The 20,317-nt window shown below is 45.1% G+C and overlaps 1 protein-coding gene across 2 annotated transcripts in view; it reads right to left on the minus strand.

Annotated features, from left to right (window-relative positions):
- Window positions 1-20,039, minus strand: part of PRKD3 (protein kinase D3) — a 74,555-nt gene extending 54,516 nt beyond the window's left edge. The window contains exons 1-2 of one of the 2 annotated variants that reach the window (XM_029050599.2): window positions 19,958-20,039; window positions 12,719-13,629 (exon numbers count right to left, since the gene is read on the minus strand). In XM_029050599.2, coding sequence (XP_028906432.1) covers window positions 12,719-13,006 — 288 coding nt within the window. In that variant the 5' untranslated portion in view covers window positions 13,007-13,629; window positions 19,958-20,039. The remainder of the gene's footprint in view (window positions 1-12,718; window positions 13,630-19,957) is intronic. The other variant, XM_029050600.2, reaches the window with a different exon arrangement.
- Window positions 20,040-20,317: the final 278 nt, after the last annotated feature.

Genomic DNA, 20,317 nt, shown 5'->3' on the forward strand with positions numbered 1-20,317 from the left:
TCTACAATACAAAAGACACAGCTGGGATTTTAGCCCTGCTTTGGCCAAAACTGAAAATTACACTCGTCCAATGTCTGCGATCCATTGTATTCGGCCACAGAACAGTATCGAAGAGTACTGTTTGAGCAACAAAGGCGACTGGATTAATGTCCCGTGAACAGATAAAACCAGAAATGAGTGTTTTGAATCTTTTGCATGGGAAACAGTGTGCTTTCCAGCAAATTGGACAAAATGTTTTATTTCTAGCTATAGTAAGACATAAGACATACAGCTTTAAATGACATTTCCTTCGTCAATTTCCTTTTTCCTTCATTTGAGCCTAATGATTTATCAGGTAGGAACTTCCGCCACTTAGAAGCTTTCTGAAGAAGTGTAAGCAACCATTCCAAACTACTTCTCGACACTACTATGTGCAGAGCACTGTACTGAGCACCTGGAAGAGAATGACAGAATTCATATAATAATGATGGCATTTGTTAAGCGCCATGTGCAAAGCAGTGTTCTAAGCACTGGGGGGGATACAGTGATCAGGTTGTCCCACGAGGGGCTCACAGTCTTAATCCCCATTTTCCAGATGAGGGAACTGAGGCCCAGAGATGTTGAGTCACACAGCTGACAGGCGGCGGAGCCAAGATTAGAACCCATGACCTCTGACTCCCATGCCTGGGCTCTTTCCACTGAGCCACACTGTTTCCCCAATGCGTGACCTCTGCCCTCAAGACGCCTGCAATCCAGCAGGGGAGACAGAGTATCTACTGTGTCTGTTGTGTCTGACCATCATCTTGTATCTGGTCCAGTGCTCAGTACACAGTAAATAAACGGAGATATATACAAATGTGGTACGGGGAGGGGCCGAGTGTACTTAAGGACACTTAGTGTACTTAGTTCAAAAGTGGCAGCTGGGTGGATAACCAGTGGGATGATTAGAAATTAATCAGGGAAAGTCTACCGGAGATGTGATTTCACCAAGTGCTCTGCACACAGTAAGCGCTCAATAAATTCAACTGAATGATTGATCCTCCCTGTCTCACAAGTCCATAACGCTGGCATTACCCTAACTCATCTCATTCAACCCACATATTCGATCTGTCACCAAATCTTGTCGGTTCAACCTTCAAAACACCACTAAAATCCACCCCTTCCTCTCCATCCAAACTCCCCCTCCTTCTAGACTGTGAGCCCGTTGATGGGTAGCGATGGTCGCTATCTGTTGCCGACGTGGACTTTCCAAGCGCTTAGTACAGTGCTCTGCCCGCAGTAAGCACTCAATAAAAACGACTGAATGAATACAGGCATGCTACCTCCCCACTGACCCCCCTGCCTCCTGTATCTCCCCACTCCGCTCCGTAGGTCACTCTGCTGCCCGGATCATCTTCCTCCCAAACCACTCAGTCCACGTTTCCCTACCCCTTGAGAACCTCCAGGGGTGGCTCATCCACCCCTGCGTCAAACAGGAAGCCCTGACCGTCAATCAGCTTTAAAGCACTTAATCGGTCAGCCCCCTTATTTTACCTCACAGATTTCCCACTACAACCAGTCTGTCTACTTCGCTTCTCTACCGCCCGTTTGCTCAGCGTACTTCAATCTCGTGTATCTCGCTGCCGACCCCTCGCCCACATCCTTCCTCTAGCTTGGAACCGCCTCCCAACCTGCCTTCGTATAAGACCTACCACCACCCTGCTCAACTTCAGCATCTTATTTTAAAAATAAAATCACATCTTCTCCAAGAGGCCTTCCCCGACTAAGCCTTTACCTCTAGTCCCTCTCCCTTCAGTATCGGCTGGGCATTTAGCTCTGTAATCTTTTAAGCACTTGATATTCAGCCCATCCTCTGCCCCCCAGCACTTAGGTCTATACCCTTAATTTATTTTCATGCCTGCCTCTCCCTCGAAACTATAAGCTCTCTGTGAGAAGGGAAAGTGTCTAACGACTCTGCTGTATTGTACAATCCCAAGCATTTAGTACAGCGCTCTGCACTCGGGAAGCATTCAAATACCACTGGTTGAAGGAACTGTCAGTCTACTGGTGGAGATAGAAAATAAAAGACAGGTAAGGGGAAGAGTAGGGTATAAGGATACGTACATAAGTGATGCAGGGATGGGGTGAATATCAGAGTTCCTAATTATTACTGGTGGGACACCCATGTAAAGATGCTCCACAGGAGGAAATATGAGATGCGGAGAAGGAGAGATATCAGAGCTGGCCAAGGTAGATTTGGTAGGGATAATAATAATAATGTTGGTATTTGTTAAGCGCTTACTATGTGCAGAGCTCTGTTCTAAGTGCTGGGGTAGATACAGGGTCATCAGGTTGTTCCACGTGAGGTTCACAGTTAATCCCCATTTTACAGATGAGGTAACTGAGGCACAGAGAAGTGAAGTGACTTGCCCACAGTCACACAGCTGCCAAGTGGCAGAGCTGGGATTCAAACCCATGACCTCTGACTCCCACGCCTGGGCTCTTTTCCCCGAGCCACGCTGAAGGGATGGTAATTAAAGCCATGGAACTAGACGATGCTCCCAAAAGAGGGAGAGTAAAGGGAGAAGTGAAGGGGACTCAATGCAGAGTTTTGAGGAAGACCCACAATTAAGGGATACGAGGCTAAGGAGGAATAGCTAGGAAAGGAGGCAGGAGAAGGAGGGTCAAAGAGAGAAGAACTGGAAAAAAAAAACCTGTGTGGGGAAATCCAATGTTAGAGTTTTCAATCAGTCAATGGTGTTTATTGAGAGCTCACCATGTGCAGAACTCTGTAATGAGCGCTTGGGAATGTACAACAGCGTTAGAAGACACATTTCCGGCCCACAGCAAATTAACGGTCTAGAGGGAGAGGCAGAATTACCACCACCGGTCACTCAAAGAACAAGGAGTCAGGAGAAGGGAATGGTCCAGTGTTGAAGTTCAGATGAGAGACTGAAGATGATTAGAACACGTTAAAGTCTGTTCAATTTAGCAAGAAGTAGGTGAGTGGTGACCCTGGAGACAGTGGTCTCCGTGGAGTGAAGGGGACAAAAACCCATGCAACAATCAAAGGCATTTATTGAGCTTACCGTGTGCAAGGCACTGTGCTAAATGCTACCAGACTGGAGAGGGTCAAGAAGGGAACTGCAGGAGAGGAAGTTGAGGGAGTGGGTTTAACCCCAACTTTCATTCATTCATTCAATAGTATTTATTGAGCGCTTACTATGTGCAGAGCACTGTACTAAGCACTTGGGATGAACAAGTCGGCAACCAATTAGTAAAATAAACAACTATTTTAGGGAAGCAGCGCGGCTCAGTGGAAAGAGCCCAGGCTTGGGAGTCAGAGGTCATGAGTTCGAATCACAGATCAGCCACTTGGCAGCTGTGTGACGGCGGGCAAGTCACTTAACTTCTCTGTGCCTCAGTTCCCTCATCTGTAAAATGGGGATTAACTGTGAGCCTCACGTGGGACAACCCGATGACCCTGTATCTGCCCCAGCGCTTAGAACAGTGCTCTGCACATAGTAAGCACGTAACAAATACCAACATTATTATTATTAAGTTCATGACATTCAACACTGGGGATTCGAACAGGAGGTGAAAGCAACGGTAGAGCTCTTCTTTGGCAGATGGCTACAAATTATTTAAAAGTTAAATTGCTGTTCAACGATTTGAAAGGAAAATATTCTTTAATACATTTAACTGAGCTACAGTTATATTAACAGAGCAAACATTACAGATTCTAAGTTCTGAAACAGCAGGGTCCATGTCAGTTAAAGCTTGCTTTGAAAAACTTCCAAGCCAAGCACCACAAGTATAACTCGACGATCATTTAATGTATTCATTCCAGTGAAAATGAAAGTCGGGCACTGATTCTTTTACACCATCAAATCACCTTTTTTTGATGCCGAATCGCCCCTGAAGGATCCCGGGATTCAAATTATCCTCTCTACCTCAAAAATTGCCCTCAGTTGATTCCCTGTGGGAATTGCCCAGGGAAACAGTGTGACCTAGAGGAAAGAGTAGACTGCAAATTTAATGTGGACAGGGAAAGTGTCTACCAACTTCGCTATATTGTACACATCCAAGCAGAGGCGGGGCATTCTGGTAGAGATGTGTCCATGGCGTCACTGTGGGCCGAAGAGGACAGCAAAGGACATTTCTAAGAGCTTAGTACAGTGCTCTGCACACAGTTGGCTCTCGATAAATGACCGATCGATTGATTGAGTACAGGCCTGGGAGTCAGAAGACCTGGGTTCTAATCTCAGCTCTATCACTTACCCGCTGTGTGACCGTGGGCAAGTCACAACTTCTCTGGGCCTCACTTCTCTCATCTGCAATGGGGATTCAACATTCCTTCAGTCGTATTTATTGAGCACTTAGTATGTGCAGAGGACTGTACTAAGCCCTTGGAAGTGCCTTGTCTTAAGCCGATGAGTCGTCTTTGACCCATACCTGTGCTTCCTCCTACTTAGAGAGTGAGTCCCTGTAGAGTCTATCTTGTATCTACCCCAGGGCTTGGCACAGAGTAAGCGCTTAACAAATACCACCATCACTATGATTATTTTTAGATCGTAAAGGATGGTGGAAAGGAGGGGCAGAGGTAGGTTCAGGAGGTGGAGGAGGTTGGCCTAGGTGGCTCCCCCCAGGGAATCAGAAACAGCAAAACCAGTCTGGGTTCTGCCACTATTTGGGTTTCCCCAGGCCAAACCAAACAACCCCCAGGTGAGTGGAGAGCCCACCATTTAGCTCACTCTTCACACAAATTAATAAATAGGAATGATCAACCGACCAAGTACCGGCCTGAGAGTCGGAGGACCTGGGTTCTAATCCCAGCTCCGTCCCTTACCCGCTGCGTGACCGTGAGCGAGTCACTTAACTTCTCCAGGTCTCGCTTCTCTCATCCGCGTTGGGGATTCAGATCCCTCAGGTCCACTGGCACAGCAAAGTCCGATCGATCGGTGCTATTTATTGAGCACTTACTGTGTGCACAGCACTGCACTAAATGCTTCAGAGAGTATACTACAACAGAGTTGGGAGACATGTTCCTTGCCCACAGTGCGCTTACAGTCTAGAAGACGAGCTCACAGTCTGGAGGGTCCGGGAAAAACCGAACAAGTCTTGGAAGAACAGAAAAATCAATTAACTCTCCCTGCCATTCGGTTCGTTGCATCTGACCCCCAATTACTCAACAGCAGTAATCTAGAGACAAGAGGTCTAGAGCCTGGACCCCAGAAGAATAGTAAAATCCTAAAAAAAAGATTAGGATGCTGAGGAAAAAAATGGCAGGATTTGGTGATGGAGGACTTGGTTGTGAGACGGCAAATGTACTCTGAGGTTCTGGTTTCAATCATGAAGCAACGGTGAACGGTACACACACCGAACAACTTCTGCTTACTTTTTGCTTGAAATGTGTAACTAACTATAAATTGTAGATTTGGTTAAACGGACTACGGGAGTGATGGAAGACTATGCTGACAGCAAAAGGAATAGTGCTACTTGGCGACCTCTACGAGAAAATAAACTACATTTACTAAGCGAGGTTCTTCTCTGGAATGCTCCTGGTTACATTAAGTGATGAATTTCCCGTCTAGTACTTACAGGAGCCGAAGCCGAAGATGACAAATCACCACCAGCTTCCTGTGAAGGCGCGGGGTACCGCTGTGCGACACAGACACCAACTCCACCCCTCCTGCCACAGCCACTCAAGCGTTCTCTCCTACATCTCTGACCCCGCCAAACTGGTTTGGAAAGAGAGCTGACAGTACCAAGCACCTCAACCACCTCTATCTTATGGATGGAACTGCAGAGTTGTAATGAAACAGTATTTCTCATTATAGGATTTCAAAAATGAGAATTACTGTATTTCCACAAAGTTCTCTTTTAGAAATATCTTGAATGATTCGCTAGTTTATATAATGCTTCTCCTCCAATAAATTAAAGATGGCACCAATCTAATCAATGGTATTTATTGAGTGCTTACTGTGTCCCAAGCACTGGGGACTGTTGAGAGAATTTAATATAGTATATTGGTAATATAATGACGATGGTATTTGTTAAGCATGTCCTATGGGGCGACCACGGAATTAGGCACTAGGGTAGCTATGAGAAAACGAGGTTATCCACACTCTCTGTCCCATATGGAGCTCACAAACTACAGGGGAGAACAGGTGTTTAATCCCCACTGTAAAGATGAGAAAACTGAAGCACAGAGAAGTCAAGAGGATGGTCCAAGATCACAAAGCAGGCAAGTGGCAGAGCCGGGATCAGAACCCAGGTCCACGGACTTTCCACTGGGTCACCCGGCTAGAAGTCATGGTCCCTGCCCACTTGCAGCTCATAATCCAAAGACCGCATTAAACTTTTTTAAAAAAATGAACACCTGATATTAAAGTTGTAAAGAAGGGAAGCAGGGGAAAGAACAAGAAGGGAAAGCAGAGGGAGGAGAGGGTTCTGCGGAAGAAGAAAGAAAAAGCAGATTATCTACAAAAGCAAGCCCCTGTGGGCAGGGAATGTGGTTGTTTATTGTTGCACTGTACTCTCCCAAGCGCTTAGTATGGTGCTCTGCACACAGTGAGCGCTCAATAAATACGTCCAAATGAATGAGCGAATGAAATCTAAGTCACTGAAGGAAAATGATGCCTTCTAAGGATGATGCATATGGATTGATCAGCTAGGCTTCTTTAACAATCCAATCCTCTAAGCAGGGAGTGCTCTAACCTTGACCTCACTTGTCTGCCCCTTTCCCTTTCACATTCCCTTCAGCACCTGCACAACTGTGAAGCAGCTCTCTAAGCCTCGCTGGAGAAAAGAGGTCCTCTTTATCCGCGCCGGGGATTTCCAGTGGATAGGCGCTCTGATCTTGGCAGCTTCCCAATAGCTCAGCTTCAGAGGAGAGCAGCAAACAGATATGATGCATTAGGAAGGAGTAGGGCCTCTCGTAGGAGGGAATGAAACTAAAGAACCTTTAACGGGAGGCAGGGGCCATCAATGAACGAATGGCTGCCCCATAAAAAATGTCCAATAGCGCCAATAAAGATGTCTTGGGATTATTAGTAAATTTGAGCCAAACAGCGCCTCGTCAACAGGAAAGCTTTAAAAACTGGCATTCTGATATTCTCCAATATAAGAACATCCTTGGCTGTTTTATTTCTTGTGGGTAACTTCCAACCAGAAGGCAGATGGAGAGAAGAAAGGAGAGTGGGGTCTCCCTTGGCTAATAGGAAGGGAGCTCATAAAACCAAAGTGTACCAATTCCTCTGGAGCAACGAGGTAGGCGAGCAGTGAGTGGCTCTGCTAATCCGATCGGCAGCTGATCATCTTCCCTCTAACAGCCTCAGCAGCTGGCGATGCCTTAAGACAACCAGTCCCAAAGGTCACGTCCCCACCAAATAGCTGAACGGAAAGTCCGGGGGGTTTCAGTTAATCCATGACCTGGGGCAAGTCACTTCACTTCTTTGGGTCTCAGTTCCCTCACCTGGAAAATGGGGATCGAGACCATCAGCCCCGCGTGGGACAGGGACCGTGTCCAACCCGATTTGCTCCTATCCACCTCGGTGCTCTGTACAGTGCTCGCCCCGCTCCGGTCTATTCTTCACTCCGCTGCCCGGCTCATCTTCCTGCAGAAACGATCTGGGCATGTCACTCCCCTTCTTAAACAACTCCAGTGGTTGCCTATCGACCTCCGCTCCAAACAAAAACTCCTCACTCTAGGCTTCGAGGCTCTCCATCACCTTGCCCCTTCCTACCTCTCCTCCCTTCTCTCTTTCTACCGCCCACCCCGCACGCTCCGCTCCTCCGCCGCCCACCTCCTCGCCGTCCCTCGGTCTCGCCTATCCCGCCGTCGACCCCTGGGTCACGTCCTCTCGCGGTCCTGGAACGCCCTCCCTCCTCACCTCCGCCAAACTGATTCTCTTTCCCTCTTCAAAACCTTACTTAAAAATCACCTCCTCCAAGAGGCCTTCCCAGACTGAGCTCCTCTTCCCCCTCTACTCCCTCTGCCATCCCCCCTTTACCTCTCCGCAGCTAAAGCCTCATTTTCCCCTTTTCCCTCTGCTCCTCCACCTCTCCCTTCCCATCCCCACAGCACTGTACCCGTCCGCTCAACTGTATATATTTTCGTTACCCTATTTATTTTGTTAATGAATTGTACATCGCCTTGATTCTATTTAGTTGCCATTGTTTTTATGAGATGTTCTTCCCCTTGACGCTGTTTAGTGCCATTGTTCTTGTCCGTCCGTCTCCCCCGATTAGACTGTAAGCCCGTCAAACGGCAGGGACTGTCTCTATCTGTTGCCGACTTGTTCATCCCAAGCGCTTAGTACAGTGCTCTGCACATAGTAAGCGCTCAATAAATACTATTGAATGAATGAATACAGTGCCTGGCACCCAGTAAGTGCTTAATGAATAGTGAATACCACAGTTATTATTATTATCATCCCTCTAGCCACTGATGTCAGCAATTGCAATCTTTCCTCGGGCTAAAAGCCTAATTATGCAGCTCTCCCCAACTCTCAGTTTGACTAGAAAACCTCCTCCTAAACCCTGACTCTGAGATAACAGGAAATTTTAACCAATGGCATCTCTTGTTCCTCCAAAAGGCCCGATAACAGAACTCTTACTGTCTACAGAAGCTTTCAATTTTGCAGTTTGAGACTGGATGGAGGAGGGAATGAAGCCAGTAGACTTCACAAATCAAAGAGGAAACAGAGAAGTTACCAAATTTAATAAACCGATAAGACGATCAGACTGTGAGCCCATCATTGGGCAGGGATTGCCTCTATCTGTTGCCGAACTGTACATTCCAAGTGCTTAGTACAGTGCTCTGCACATAGTAAGCGCTCAATAAATACTATTGAACGAATTTATGAGGAATATAAACCTATCTGATACATGCACAAAACTAGTACAGTACTATATTTCCAGGCAGTTAGCAGGTGTGAAAACCACAGGCAGGGCAAATAGAGTATGTTTAACTAGATAAGAGTGACAAACCCATAAATATAAGTAACAATAAACAACATTAATCTAGCTCTATCAATCACCCGGAATTAGGGATAGGAATAAGACAGATGCTTCAGAAACGCTCTCCATTAAATGTTAGTAAACACTTAGAATAGATGTAATGGGAGCTGTTAGTGCTAAGTAAACTAGTCAATATACTTAATGTGGTTTAAGAAAAAAAGGGCCCGATGGTAATAATTATATGCATGAAAAGACTTTTTCTCTCTAAATATACAATCCAGAACTTTATTTTCTAAATCAGTAGTTTTGAAAGCATGGTTGTGACTTGATCATTTAATTATTTCCAAGTCACTGGGTCATCAAAAACTACTGAACCACAAAAAGCATTGCTGAGAAGCTGGGTTACGATTCTTCCATTCGACTCACAAGTTTGCTCGATAAAAGTTTATAAACAACGCGCTAGCTCAGGAATGATCAAAACATAGCTAAAAAGACAACTGAAGAGTAGCTTTCCCACTTCACAATTCCATAAATTGTACCAACTATTTCTCAGATATCTGTGTTCCAAGGAAAGTCTAACAAGGAAATGAAGGAGGGGGAAGGAACCAAAAGGAATACGTTCTATTAAAGAATAAAAGGTAGAAAATACATTTTTTCTCTACATTGCCATCATCTACAAGGAGTTTCAAATATCTGAAGAAAAGTATTGGTGGGGAGGAAGGCCCTAATAAATGGTAAAAGCCTTTAAAATTAATTGCAGGACTAAAACGAATGACAAATTTACTCTGAACAAGAAAACAAAAAAATGTGCCAGAGTAGGGCATCATGAAAGCCTGGCAAAAACAGCAACTGAAAAATAACTGGTCAGGGAAGTCTGAAAAGCACTAATACGGAGAAGAACAAAAATCTACATAAAAATAGGACAACCATAAAAAGACAGTTTTAAGACTATAGAGAGGCACTCCCCATTTATTTGTACTTTGCAATAAGTGCCCAGCATTTCAGCATCAACACAGGGACAAATCATATAAGAAGAAATTAATAATTATTCTATTTAAGCACTTACTGTGTGCCAAGCACTGCTCTAAGCGCTGGGGTGGGTAATCAGGTGTTGAAACCAACTGAGGTATTATTGCTTAAAGGGATATAGCACGGCTGATCAAGGCTGATAGAGAGAAGCTACATGCTCTAGGGCAAAGAGCACAGGCCTGGGAATCAGACGATTAGAACCCCTGGGTTCTAATCCCAGCTCTGCCTTTTGGGGGACCGTTGCCAAATCACAACCTCTCTGTGGATTCGGTTACCTCATCTGCAAAATGGGGATTAAATCCTCCTCCCTTCAATTTAGACTGGGAGCCCTACGTGGGACAAGGCCTGGGTCCAACCTGATTACCCCAACACTTAGAACAGTGCTTGACCCACAGCAAGCACTTACCAAATACCATTCAGGAAAAAAAAAGGCAGAAGACCTTACAAAAAGAAAGTAAACCATCCTATTTGCTTGAAAAAGAAGGCAACAGATTAAAAAAAAAATAAGCCCAGCATCCCCAAACTCGTTTAACTTCTGTTAAAAAAGACATAGGAAAGCACATAAAATCATGAAGCTCAGGGACAGTTAACTAACTCCAAGCAGGCAGGTGGCAAAGCCAGGACTAGAAGCCTGCTCTCGTGATTCCTACTCCTGTCTCTTTCTTGTCGGCTAAGTGTGAAAGTCAGGGGAGGCGACACAGCCTAGAAGAAAAACCACAAGACCACAAGTCATGAGAGGAGGCTCTACCACCTGCCTGCTGTGTGACTTTAGGCAAGTCGTTTATGGTCCTCTCTAGGCTGTAAACTCCTTATGGGCAGGGAACATGTCGGCCAATTCTGTTATTCTCTACTCTCCCAAGCGCCTGATACAGTATTCTGCACAGAGTAAGCGCTCAATAAATACGATTAACCTCTCTATTCCTCAGTGTCCTCATCTGTACTCTGAAGATTAAATACCTCTTCTCCTTCCCTCCTAGACTGTGGACCTCATATGGAATAAGGACTGCATTTTTTTCCTAATGGTATTTGGTAAGTGCTTGCTATGTGTCAAGCACTGTTCAAGTGTTGGGGTAGATACAAGATAATCAGGTTGGACCCAGTCCTTGTCCCACATAGGGCTCCCATTCTAAACTGGAGGATTTAATCCCCATTTTGCAGATGAGGACCTCATATGGAATAAAGATCTCATTACCTTACATCTAACCCAGCGCTGAGCATCGAGTAAGCACTTAATAAATACCCCCAACATCGTTATTTTTATTCACACGCAGCTTCAAAGGATTCTGAGTTTTCCTTTGAGAACATGCCCTCGTTCTGGTGGAGGAGGAGGAGGACAAAGGAAGAGTTCAGAAGGGAGCAGAAACTGGTGAGTGGGATGGGAGAACTGTATTTTTCTCAGCACTTAGATCGGTGCTTAACTATTATTATGATGGAGCGACAACTTCTGAGCTTCCGAACTGATCTTTTCTAGCCAGTGACCTTAACAACCCCAGGGATTGTCTCTTTCTGTTGCCGAATTGTACTTTCCAAGCGCTTGAGTACCATGCTCTGCACACAGTGAGCGCTCAATAAATACAACTGAATGAATCAATCAATCAACCCCGTCCACTTCCTTCTGGTTTGTTGGGTATCATTCTCTCCTCACCCCTCCTCCCATTCCCTCAGTTCTCCATAAACACTCCAGGCAATCATTTGAACACCCTGACTCTCCTTCCTCTTGAGAAGAACTGTGAGCCCGTTGTTGGGCAGGGATTGTCTCTATCTGTTGCCGAACTGTACATTCCAAGCGCTTAGGTACAGTGCTCTGCACATAGTAAGTGCTCAATAAATACGACTGAATGAAGAACATGAACTGCAGCCCTAGATCCACAGTATCTGCAGAAGAGTATAATCCAACAGGAACACAGAAGCAAAATTTGAAGCCCACACAGGAAATGCTTCCGTTTTCATGAGGCGCTTTGAAAATCAGACTGAATCAAGAAAACCAATATACTGCTTATTCTCACTGTATATTCTTTCAAATGATGAATTTTGCATTCTAGGTCTGGGTTGAAAACTTCCCTTTAGACTGATAGCCCGTGAGAAATATCTGGGCTTCTCCTATTTAGAAATCAGCACGTGTATTAGTTAATAATAATGTTGGTATTTGTTAAGCGCTTACTATGTGCCGAGCACTGTTCTAAGCGCTGGGGTAGACACAGGGGAATCAGGTTGTCCCACGTGGGGCTCACAGTCTTAATCCCCATTTTACAGATGAGGGAACTGAGGCACCGAGAAGTTAAGTGACTTGCCCAAAGTCACACAGCTGGCAAGTGGCAGAGCCGGGGTTTGAACCCATGACCTCTGACTCCAAAGCCCGTGCTCTTTCCAGTGAGCCACGATTAGTTCAAAACAGATCCCTGCCTCTCACTTAGTGAAGCAGCGCAGCTCAGTGGAAAGAGCCCAGGCTTGGGAGTCAGGGGTCATGGGTTCGAATGCCAATTCATCTGTGTGACTGTGGGCAAGTCACTTAACTTCTCTGTGCCTCAGTTACCTTATCTGTAAAAGGGGGATTAACTGTGAGCCTCACGTGGGACAACCTGATTACCCTGTATCTACCCCCAGCACTCAGAACAGTGCTCTGCACATAGTAAGCACTTAAATACCAACATTATTATTATTATTACCTAACTCTCTGAAGAGTCGACTAATTTAAGGAAACTGGAGTAAAGACATTAACTAGTAGCAACTTTACGCAGAACGACAGGACTGATATCTTGCACCGTACCTTCTGATAAACAATGGAGCACACGAGATCCTTGACAGTAGAGAGGGATAATTCCTGAGTTTCAATGGTAACACTCTCCCTGGTAAGGCCAATCTGCAGCAGAAATGAGATCCCGTGCACCGAGCCCCTGGAATTCGTGAGAGACTGGGTACTGAAGCTTCCATTGGACAAGCGGGCGGAGAGTCCCGTCTGCGGACTTGAAGATGGAGAAGGGGCTGGAAGCACCGGCAGAGGAGACGCAGGTGAAAGAGACTTCTGTGAGGATGGAGGGGAGTTGTTTGCTGACATCTGACTTACTTTAAATCTGGTGAAATCTCAGTCAATTTTATGTCACAAAAAATCTTAACGACAAAAGGTAAAAAGAAGGGATCGCACGTCCCTTGTAAAAATCAATAAAAAGTTGCTGATTTTTCTTTTTCTCCTACACATGTCAATGATTACCAGTTCTTCCGCCGCGAGTTACAGTAACCGAAGTCCTTCTCTTCTCAACGTCAGTCTCGCGAACAAAAATGTCTTCTGACCATCACAGAATCATCCACATCGGCCTTTACATGGCCCTTTCACCAGCCTCCTTCATTTTGTTCCTTTTTAAATATTCCTTCTCGTCTCTCTTCCCTTCGATTCCACCGACGGCATAACAAACAAAAATCTATCTTTCTGTAAATGTCCATAAATTTAAGAAGTTCACAACTTTCAACAGAAAAAACTTGGTCTCTGTATTTGGGAATCTTCTAAATATATCCTTTAGTTGACTGACACAACTCGGGATAAAGAAATGAGAGTCATTTGATGCTTCATTTCCTTAAAAAGTTCTCCAATGAACTGAAGATCTTTATAAAAAAGTTCACGCATGTAAGTTCACGCATATTTACAGGTGATCGATAGGTCCACCCTGAAAATCTGATGATGCCCTGAAGGAGAAAAAAATGAAAAAACAGCTTTATCATTCTATGTTCTCACTTGACATTATGAAACAATTCAATAGAAAATCACATACATGAGCAAGATATTTTTCTTCCTTGAGATCGGTGATTGGCCCATTTCATTATCAGCAGTCATGAATATCTAGCAGAAACCCTTATTCATTGAAAATCCAGGGGAAAAGCATTGCCATTATGTTCTAGGTAAACTAGGTAGATTTCCATTTGTGGTGTGAACATGAAGCTTGAAACGGAAAGCAACTAAAATACTAAATTTGCTTGTTGGAGCCAAGAGTTTTAAATAGGTGTTTTGCCTTGCTATTTAAGAGAGCAGTCCCGTGAGAGGGGGTAACTCTGTCCAAAGCAGCACCTACCACTTTGTGGATGCCACAAATGTCAACCAACAGAGGGGAAACTTGAATACGATGGATGTATTTTAAATCACAGTATCTGTTATAGCACAGTGATAAATATATTCCAAGAAAATAGGATACATTTCAACATTAGCTCTGTTGCCTCTCAATTTAGGTCATATTTGTGAGATACATCAAACTTTCACTCGATTGCAAAAAATATAAAAGCTAATTCTCTGGTTATCACACTTTATGCTTAGGGTGTAAGCTATTTGTGGGCAGAGGGTCGCTTCTTTATTCGATACTTCATAAGTGTCTAAATATGCACTGTACCTAGTGGCCACTCAGTACATGATCTAAAATGAAAAGTGGGGTGAGGAGCCTGGAGATGGACACAAAAGATGGATGACAAAACATTAAGATAGCAAAGACGTGGACAAAAAAAAATACACATAATAAAACCAGAAATCTACCGAGTGGGTGAACTTCTGAATTTATTCAAATAACCAGTTAAAAACATCCTAGCGTTCAAGGGGCAGATTTCTAATCCTCGCATCACAAGAATCAGAGTTTGATCTATGTGACTGTGGGCAAGTCACTTAACTTCTCTGTGCCTGTTACCTCATCTGTAAAATGGGGATTAACTGTGAGCCCCACGTGGGACAACCTGATGACCCTGTATCTCCCCCAGCGCTTAGAACAGTACTCTGCACATAGTAAGCACTTAACAAATATCAACATTATTATTATCATCTCTAATTTTAAAACTCTTACCGGCCAAATTTCTCTTAATAATGGGAAGATTGTTCACTTTTCTTCCTTTGGTAACCAAATCTTGCGCAGGTACTTAAAAGTACTATACTTATTTATATGATATTAGATAAAGTTTTTTTATTTACTATTCACCTATTTCATCAGCTAACTAAATGAACAGTGTCATTCATTTCCCTCTATTTCTCCCTTGCTTCGGTATCTGTGTTCACACTTATTTGCACTACGAATGAATGGTACAGTGGATACCGCCCGTGTTATCCAGAAACCTCCATGCTATTTTCAACTTTATCCCCCTTTGCCTCGATTTCTCCTTTCACATTCCACTCCAGCTGAATACAGGGCAATTACCCCTGCAAAGTACCGACCAGAGAGATCACTCCCTTTTAGTAGGGTTTCATGCAGCTGATTCAGAATTTCATGAGTCTTCCTCTTTTCTGCAAGAAGATAAAATTTGAGGGCCATTTTAGTGTGCACCTCAGAATAAAGAAAGAAAATGGTATTATTTCTATTTATGTTGCAAAGAGTCCACCAATTATTAAATTACTGCCATGACAATTATCAAAATGAGGAGTGTCTGTCAATTTAATTTTGTATGTGGAGTAAATAGGTCTCTGTTGCCTATCTGTGGGTTTATTGAAGAGCTATTATGTGGACTGTGCATATGGATCAAATGTTACAGGGTCCAACTTCCATATTCTGGGTCAATAAGCCTTTGAGAGCATGAGAAAGGAACACGGCCTTGGGAAAATTTCAAACATTTACAATTTTCCTAAATACTTTAAAATGGACACTTGTAATAACTACAAATAGAGTAGCAAATTTTTACCGCTTTCAAAATGCAATATGCAAGAATGGAAAGCGTCTGCTGCTTGATTTTTCCTTCCTTGAACGTTCACCAACGCTATCGCTACTATTCTTATTTAGCGTCCTTCCTCGGGCTACGATAATCCCAGGGTTTAAAATGAATTGCCTCATTACCGCTGGTCCTTGCAAATTTCTGCCTGAACGTAAGGGCCCATCCATCTAATAATCTCCACAGAGCGAGGTGCTGCTCTGTGCTTTTCAGTTGCAAACCGGCTTGCCAACTGTCGGATGGAGCACAGAAGGGCACATGTACCCAAACTTGCTCGTTTCAAGAACACACAAGCCTCTCAAGAAGTGGAACGCTTAGGATGAGTGAACTTTAGCCTAGGTCCCCGGGCGCCCAGAAACAGCGGCAAACTTGGTATTTCTCATTGGACGGCATGCTCTCCGAAAGAAAGGATTCTGGCTTTTTATTTTTGTTGTACGCTCCCAACATACAATCGCTCAGAGAAAGTGCTCGATAAATGATATTTAATTATGATTTCTCTACTCTTCTGCCACTCCACTGGTGACTGGGAAATTTGCTTGGCAGTTGCACCTGCGGTACCAAAAAGATGGAATTAGAAAAATGTCTAATATATTTGTAATCTAGCAAAATGAAAAGAGTTAGTGCTCTTTTTAAAAAAAAAAACGGCATTTAGGTGCTTACTATGTGCCAGGCACCGTAGTGAGTGCTGGGATAGATACACGGTCCATATCCCACACAGGGCTCACAGTCTTAATCACCATTTTACAGATGGGGTACCTTGCTTACTATGTGCCAAGCACTGTACTAAGGACCGGGATAGACACACGGCCCATATCCCATATAGGGCTCACAGTCTTAATCACCATTTTACAGACAGGGCACCTGAGGCACAGAGAAGTGAAATGACTTGCCCAACGACGTAGAGCTGACAAGGGGCAGAGCCAGAATTAGAACACAGGTCCTTCTGACTCCCAGGTCCGTGTTCCATCCAAAAGACCACACTGCTTCTCAGAATGATATTGGGTACATATTTTAACAACATTTTAGGTCTCTGTACTTTATAATAAAGGAAAAGAAACCTTAAAAAGTTTTCTTTCTTAAAGTTGCAAAATGTGAATTCCAAACTTTCGAGTTTTAGTGAAAGTAAAAGTTAGCAACTCAACTGTCAAGTCAATTAACAGGAATACATTTCTCTTTTAGAGATCTCCTGATTGACTTTAACATAGCATTTGCACTTCCGCTCCTACCGACGATATTTTTTCACTTGCTTTAGAATATACAACTAATCAAAACACTTTAATGTGAGCAATTTAAAACTGTAAAATGATTTTTAAATTGAAGGAGCTAAAACTGAAGGCTGTTTACTACCTAGCAATATATTTATCGTGCATGTTCTTTTGATCGGGCACACCTTTACATAACTTTTGCACGAGCGTAAACCACGGTGAAAATTGGGCTGACGACGCTACAGCGTTTTCTCTCAAATTACTTTTCAAAAATTATTTTAGGCTCCATTTTCCCGTGTCCGCCTTTAAGGAAGGTTCTGACAAATAAAACCATACTTCCTTCTCTAAGCTTTTTGCCAGGGTAAATGTGCTGATGAAAAACAGCCCAGATTGAAACTTTTTCAAATTGCTAGCACTTTCAAGAACTGTTACGTTAAATATGGAGTAAGGGCAGCTCTAACGTAACTAAACCAAGGAACATTTTCTACCTCCTCAACATTCTCACCATTGGGGTATCTGTTAAGCGCTTACTAAGGGCCGGTACTAAGCGCTGGGGTGAATGCAAGCAAATCGGGTTGGATGCAGTCCCTGTCCCACTTGGGGCTCACACCAACCTTTGATTCTGTTTTAAATTTCATTATGATGGAGAGTTCCTAGTACCATCAGTCCTTCAATCGTATTTATTGCTCTACACTAAGGGCTTAGGAGAGGACAATATGGAGTTGCTAGACATATTCCCTGCAGAAAAGGATCTCACAGTCCACAGGGGGAACGTTTCTCATTCATTCAGTCGTATTCACTGCGCGTAGCACTGTACTAAGCACTTGGAAGAGTACAATATAACAATAAACACATTCCCTCCCCACAAGGGGCTACCAGAAAATCAGATCGGACACAGCCCGTCGCCCACTTTAGGCTCGCGGTCTAAGTAGGAGGGAGAATGGGTAATAATAATAATAATAATGTCATTTGTTAAGCACTTACTATGTGCCAAGCACTGTTCTAAGCGCTGGAGAGGATACCGGGTAATCGGGTCGTCCCGCGTGGGGCTCCCACTCTTCATCCCCATTTTACAGATGAGGGAACTGAGGCCCAGAGAAGCCAAGTGACTGGCCCAAAATCATCCAGCTGACAAGTGGCGGAGCCGGGATTAGACCCCGCGACCTCAGCCCGGGCTCTTTCCACTGAGCCACGTAAGGAATCCCCATTTTACAGATGAGGAAACTGAGGCACAGAAGAGTTAAGTGCGTGGCCCGTATCATTATTATTACTGAACAGCGAAGTCCTTCATAACCAGTGATGACACCCCCGTTTAGATCGTGAGCCCGGCGTGGGGCAGGGAGGGTCTCTCTCTGTGGCCCAACTGTCCATTCCAAGCGGTTCGTCCAGTGCTCTGCACAGAGTCAGCGCTCCATCAATCCGACTGAATGAATGAATGGAGGATAACGGTTTTATTTCCTGTGTGTATGGGTGTGGCTTGAGACAGTTACAGAGTTTTCCACGGATTGATTATGATCATCCGTGTCTAATCTGTCATTTGATCCCGCGGTAGAGCTACCGATGTAAAGCCCCACAGGTTGAAGGCAAGACTAAAATATCCGTGAAGCAAAATATGGATAAGTCGCCGTCCTTTTACCAAAAACCCCCACAAAGTTGATGGCAAGATCTTTTCATTTAAGAGAGAAATATCCGGCAATGGGAAAAAAACAAACGCAAAAACTTATGCAACGCTGAAGCTGCAAATCTACAATCAGTCGGGAAATGAGGGGAAAAGTTACTTGGCTTCTTAAAAAGCTCAGAGTGGAGCCCCGGGAGGGACGGGGACCGTGTCCGACCTCATTAACTTGTCCTTACCCCAGCGCTTAGAGCAGTGATGGACACATCGTAAGCGCTTAACAGATAGAGTTGTAATAAAAAAAATTAAAACCAGAATGAGCTCAGTCTTTCGAGCTCCCTGAAGAACGCCATGAAGTCAGTCTTTGGAGCTCCCGGGGTTGTAAAGAGCGCACTTAAACGACCAAAAAAAAAGAGAAATCTGTCGAGGCCTTCCCCCAAGTCGGCCTTCTGTGCAACGTGGATGGTTAGGGGTGATATAAAGTAGAAGTTGGAGAGACTTTTAAAGAAAAGAAAAAGAAAAGGGCGTTGTCTGTCAACGCTCCCACTCTCAGGTGGTGGGTGACCGACTGGACTCTCTGTCCTCTGGCCCCGGGGGGAGGAAGAAGAGGAAGGGAGAAGGAGGAGAAAGGGAGGAAGAAGAGGAAGAGAGGAGGAGGAAGGTGAAAAAGAAGAGGGGGGAGGAAGAAAAAGAGGAAGAAGAGGAGGAGGAAGAGGAAAAAGAGGTGGAAGAGAAAGAGCAAAGGAGGAAGAAGAAAAGAGGAGGAGAGGGAAGAAGAAAGAAGGGGAGGAAGAAGAGGAGCAGAAAGAAAGAAGAGGAGGAGGAAGATGAGAAGAGGAGGAGGAGGAAAGAGAAAGAAGAAGGGGAGGAAGAAGAGGAGGAGGAAGGAAGAAGAGGAGGAGGGAAAAAGAGGAGGAGGAACGAGAAAGAAAGGGAGGAGGAAGAGGAGGAGGAAGAAAGAAGAGGAGGAAGAAGAGAAGAGGAGGAGGAAGGGGAGGAGGAGGAGAAGATAAAGAGGAAGGGAAGAGGAGGAAGAAAGGAGGGGGAGAAGGAAGAGGAGGAGGAAGAAAGAAGAGGAGGAAGAAGAGATGGAGGAAGAAAGGGAGGAGGAGGAAGAAAAGGAGGAGGAAGAGGAGGGGGAGAAGAAAAAGAGGAAAAGAAGAGGAGGATTAGAGGGGGAAGAAAGGGAGGTGGAGAAGGAGGAAGAAGGAGAGGAGGAAGAGGAGAAGGAAGAAGAGGAGGAGGAAAAGAAAAAGAGGAAGAGAAGAAAAGGGGGAGGAAGAAGAGGGGGAAGAAGAGGAGGAAGAAAAAGAGGCAGAGAAGAGGAGGAAGAAGAAACAGAGGAGGAGGAGGAGGAGGAGGAGGAGGAGGCCCCCGCTGGCCCCCGTCCGGCGCCGGGGGAGAACAAAGAGGCGGGAGGCGGGCGGAGGCGCCAACAAGTTTTCCCCCGGGTCCGCTCCGCTCCGCGCTCGCGCTCCCTCGGCCGCCTACTTACTGACGGACCCTCCGACACACAGACCTACACAACAACGGGAAACTCCGCACCAACGCCGCCGCCGCCGCCGCCGCCGTCCTGGGACAGAGGCACCGACCACAGCTCCCACACCCACACCGCCGCCGCCGCCGCCGCCGCCTCCTCATGCGCATCTCAGCCGGCTCGGCTCGACTCGGCTCGGCTCGGCCCCGAGGGGGGAGGGGGGAGGGAGGAGGAGGGAGCAGGGGGCCGCGCGCGGGGGCTGATGGGACTTGTAGTCCGCCCTCCCTGAGGCGCCCCAGGGCCCACACGCTGCCCTCATTCATTCATTCAATAGTATTTATTGAGCGCTTACTATGTGCAGAGCACTGGACTAAGCGCTTGGGACGAACAAGTCGGCAACGG

Source organism: Ornithorhynchus anatinus, chromosome X1 (assembly GCF_004115215.2).
Source record: "Ornithorhynchus anatinus isolate Pmale09 chromosome X1, mOrnAna1.pri.v4, whole genome shotgun sequence".
NCBI lineage: Eukaryota > Metazoa > Chordata > Mammalia > Monotremata > Ornithorhynchidae > Ornithorhynchus > Ornithorhynchus anatinus.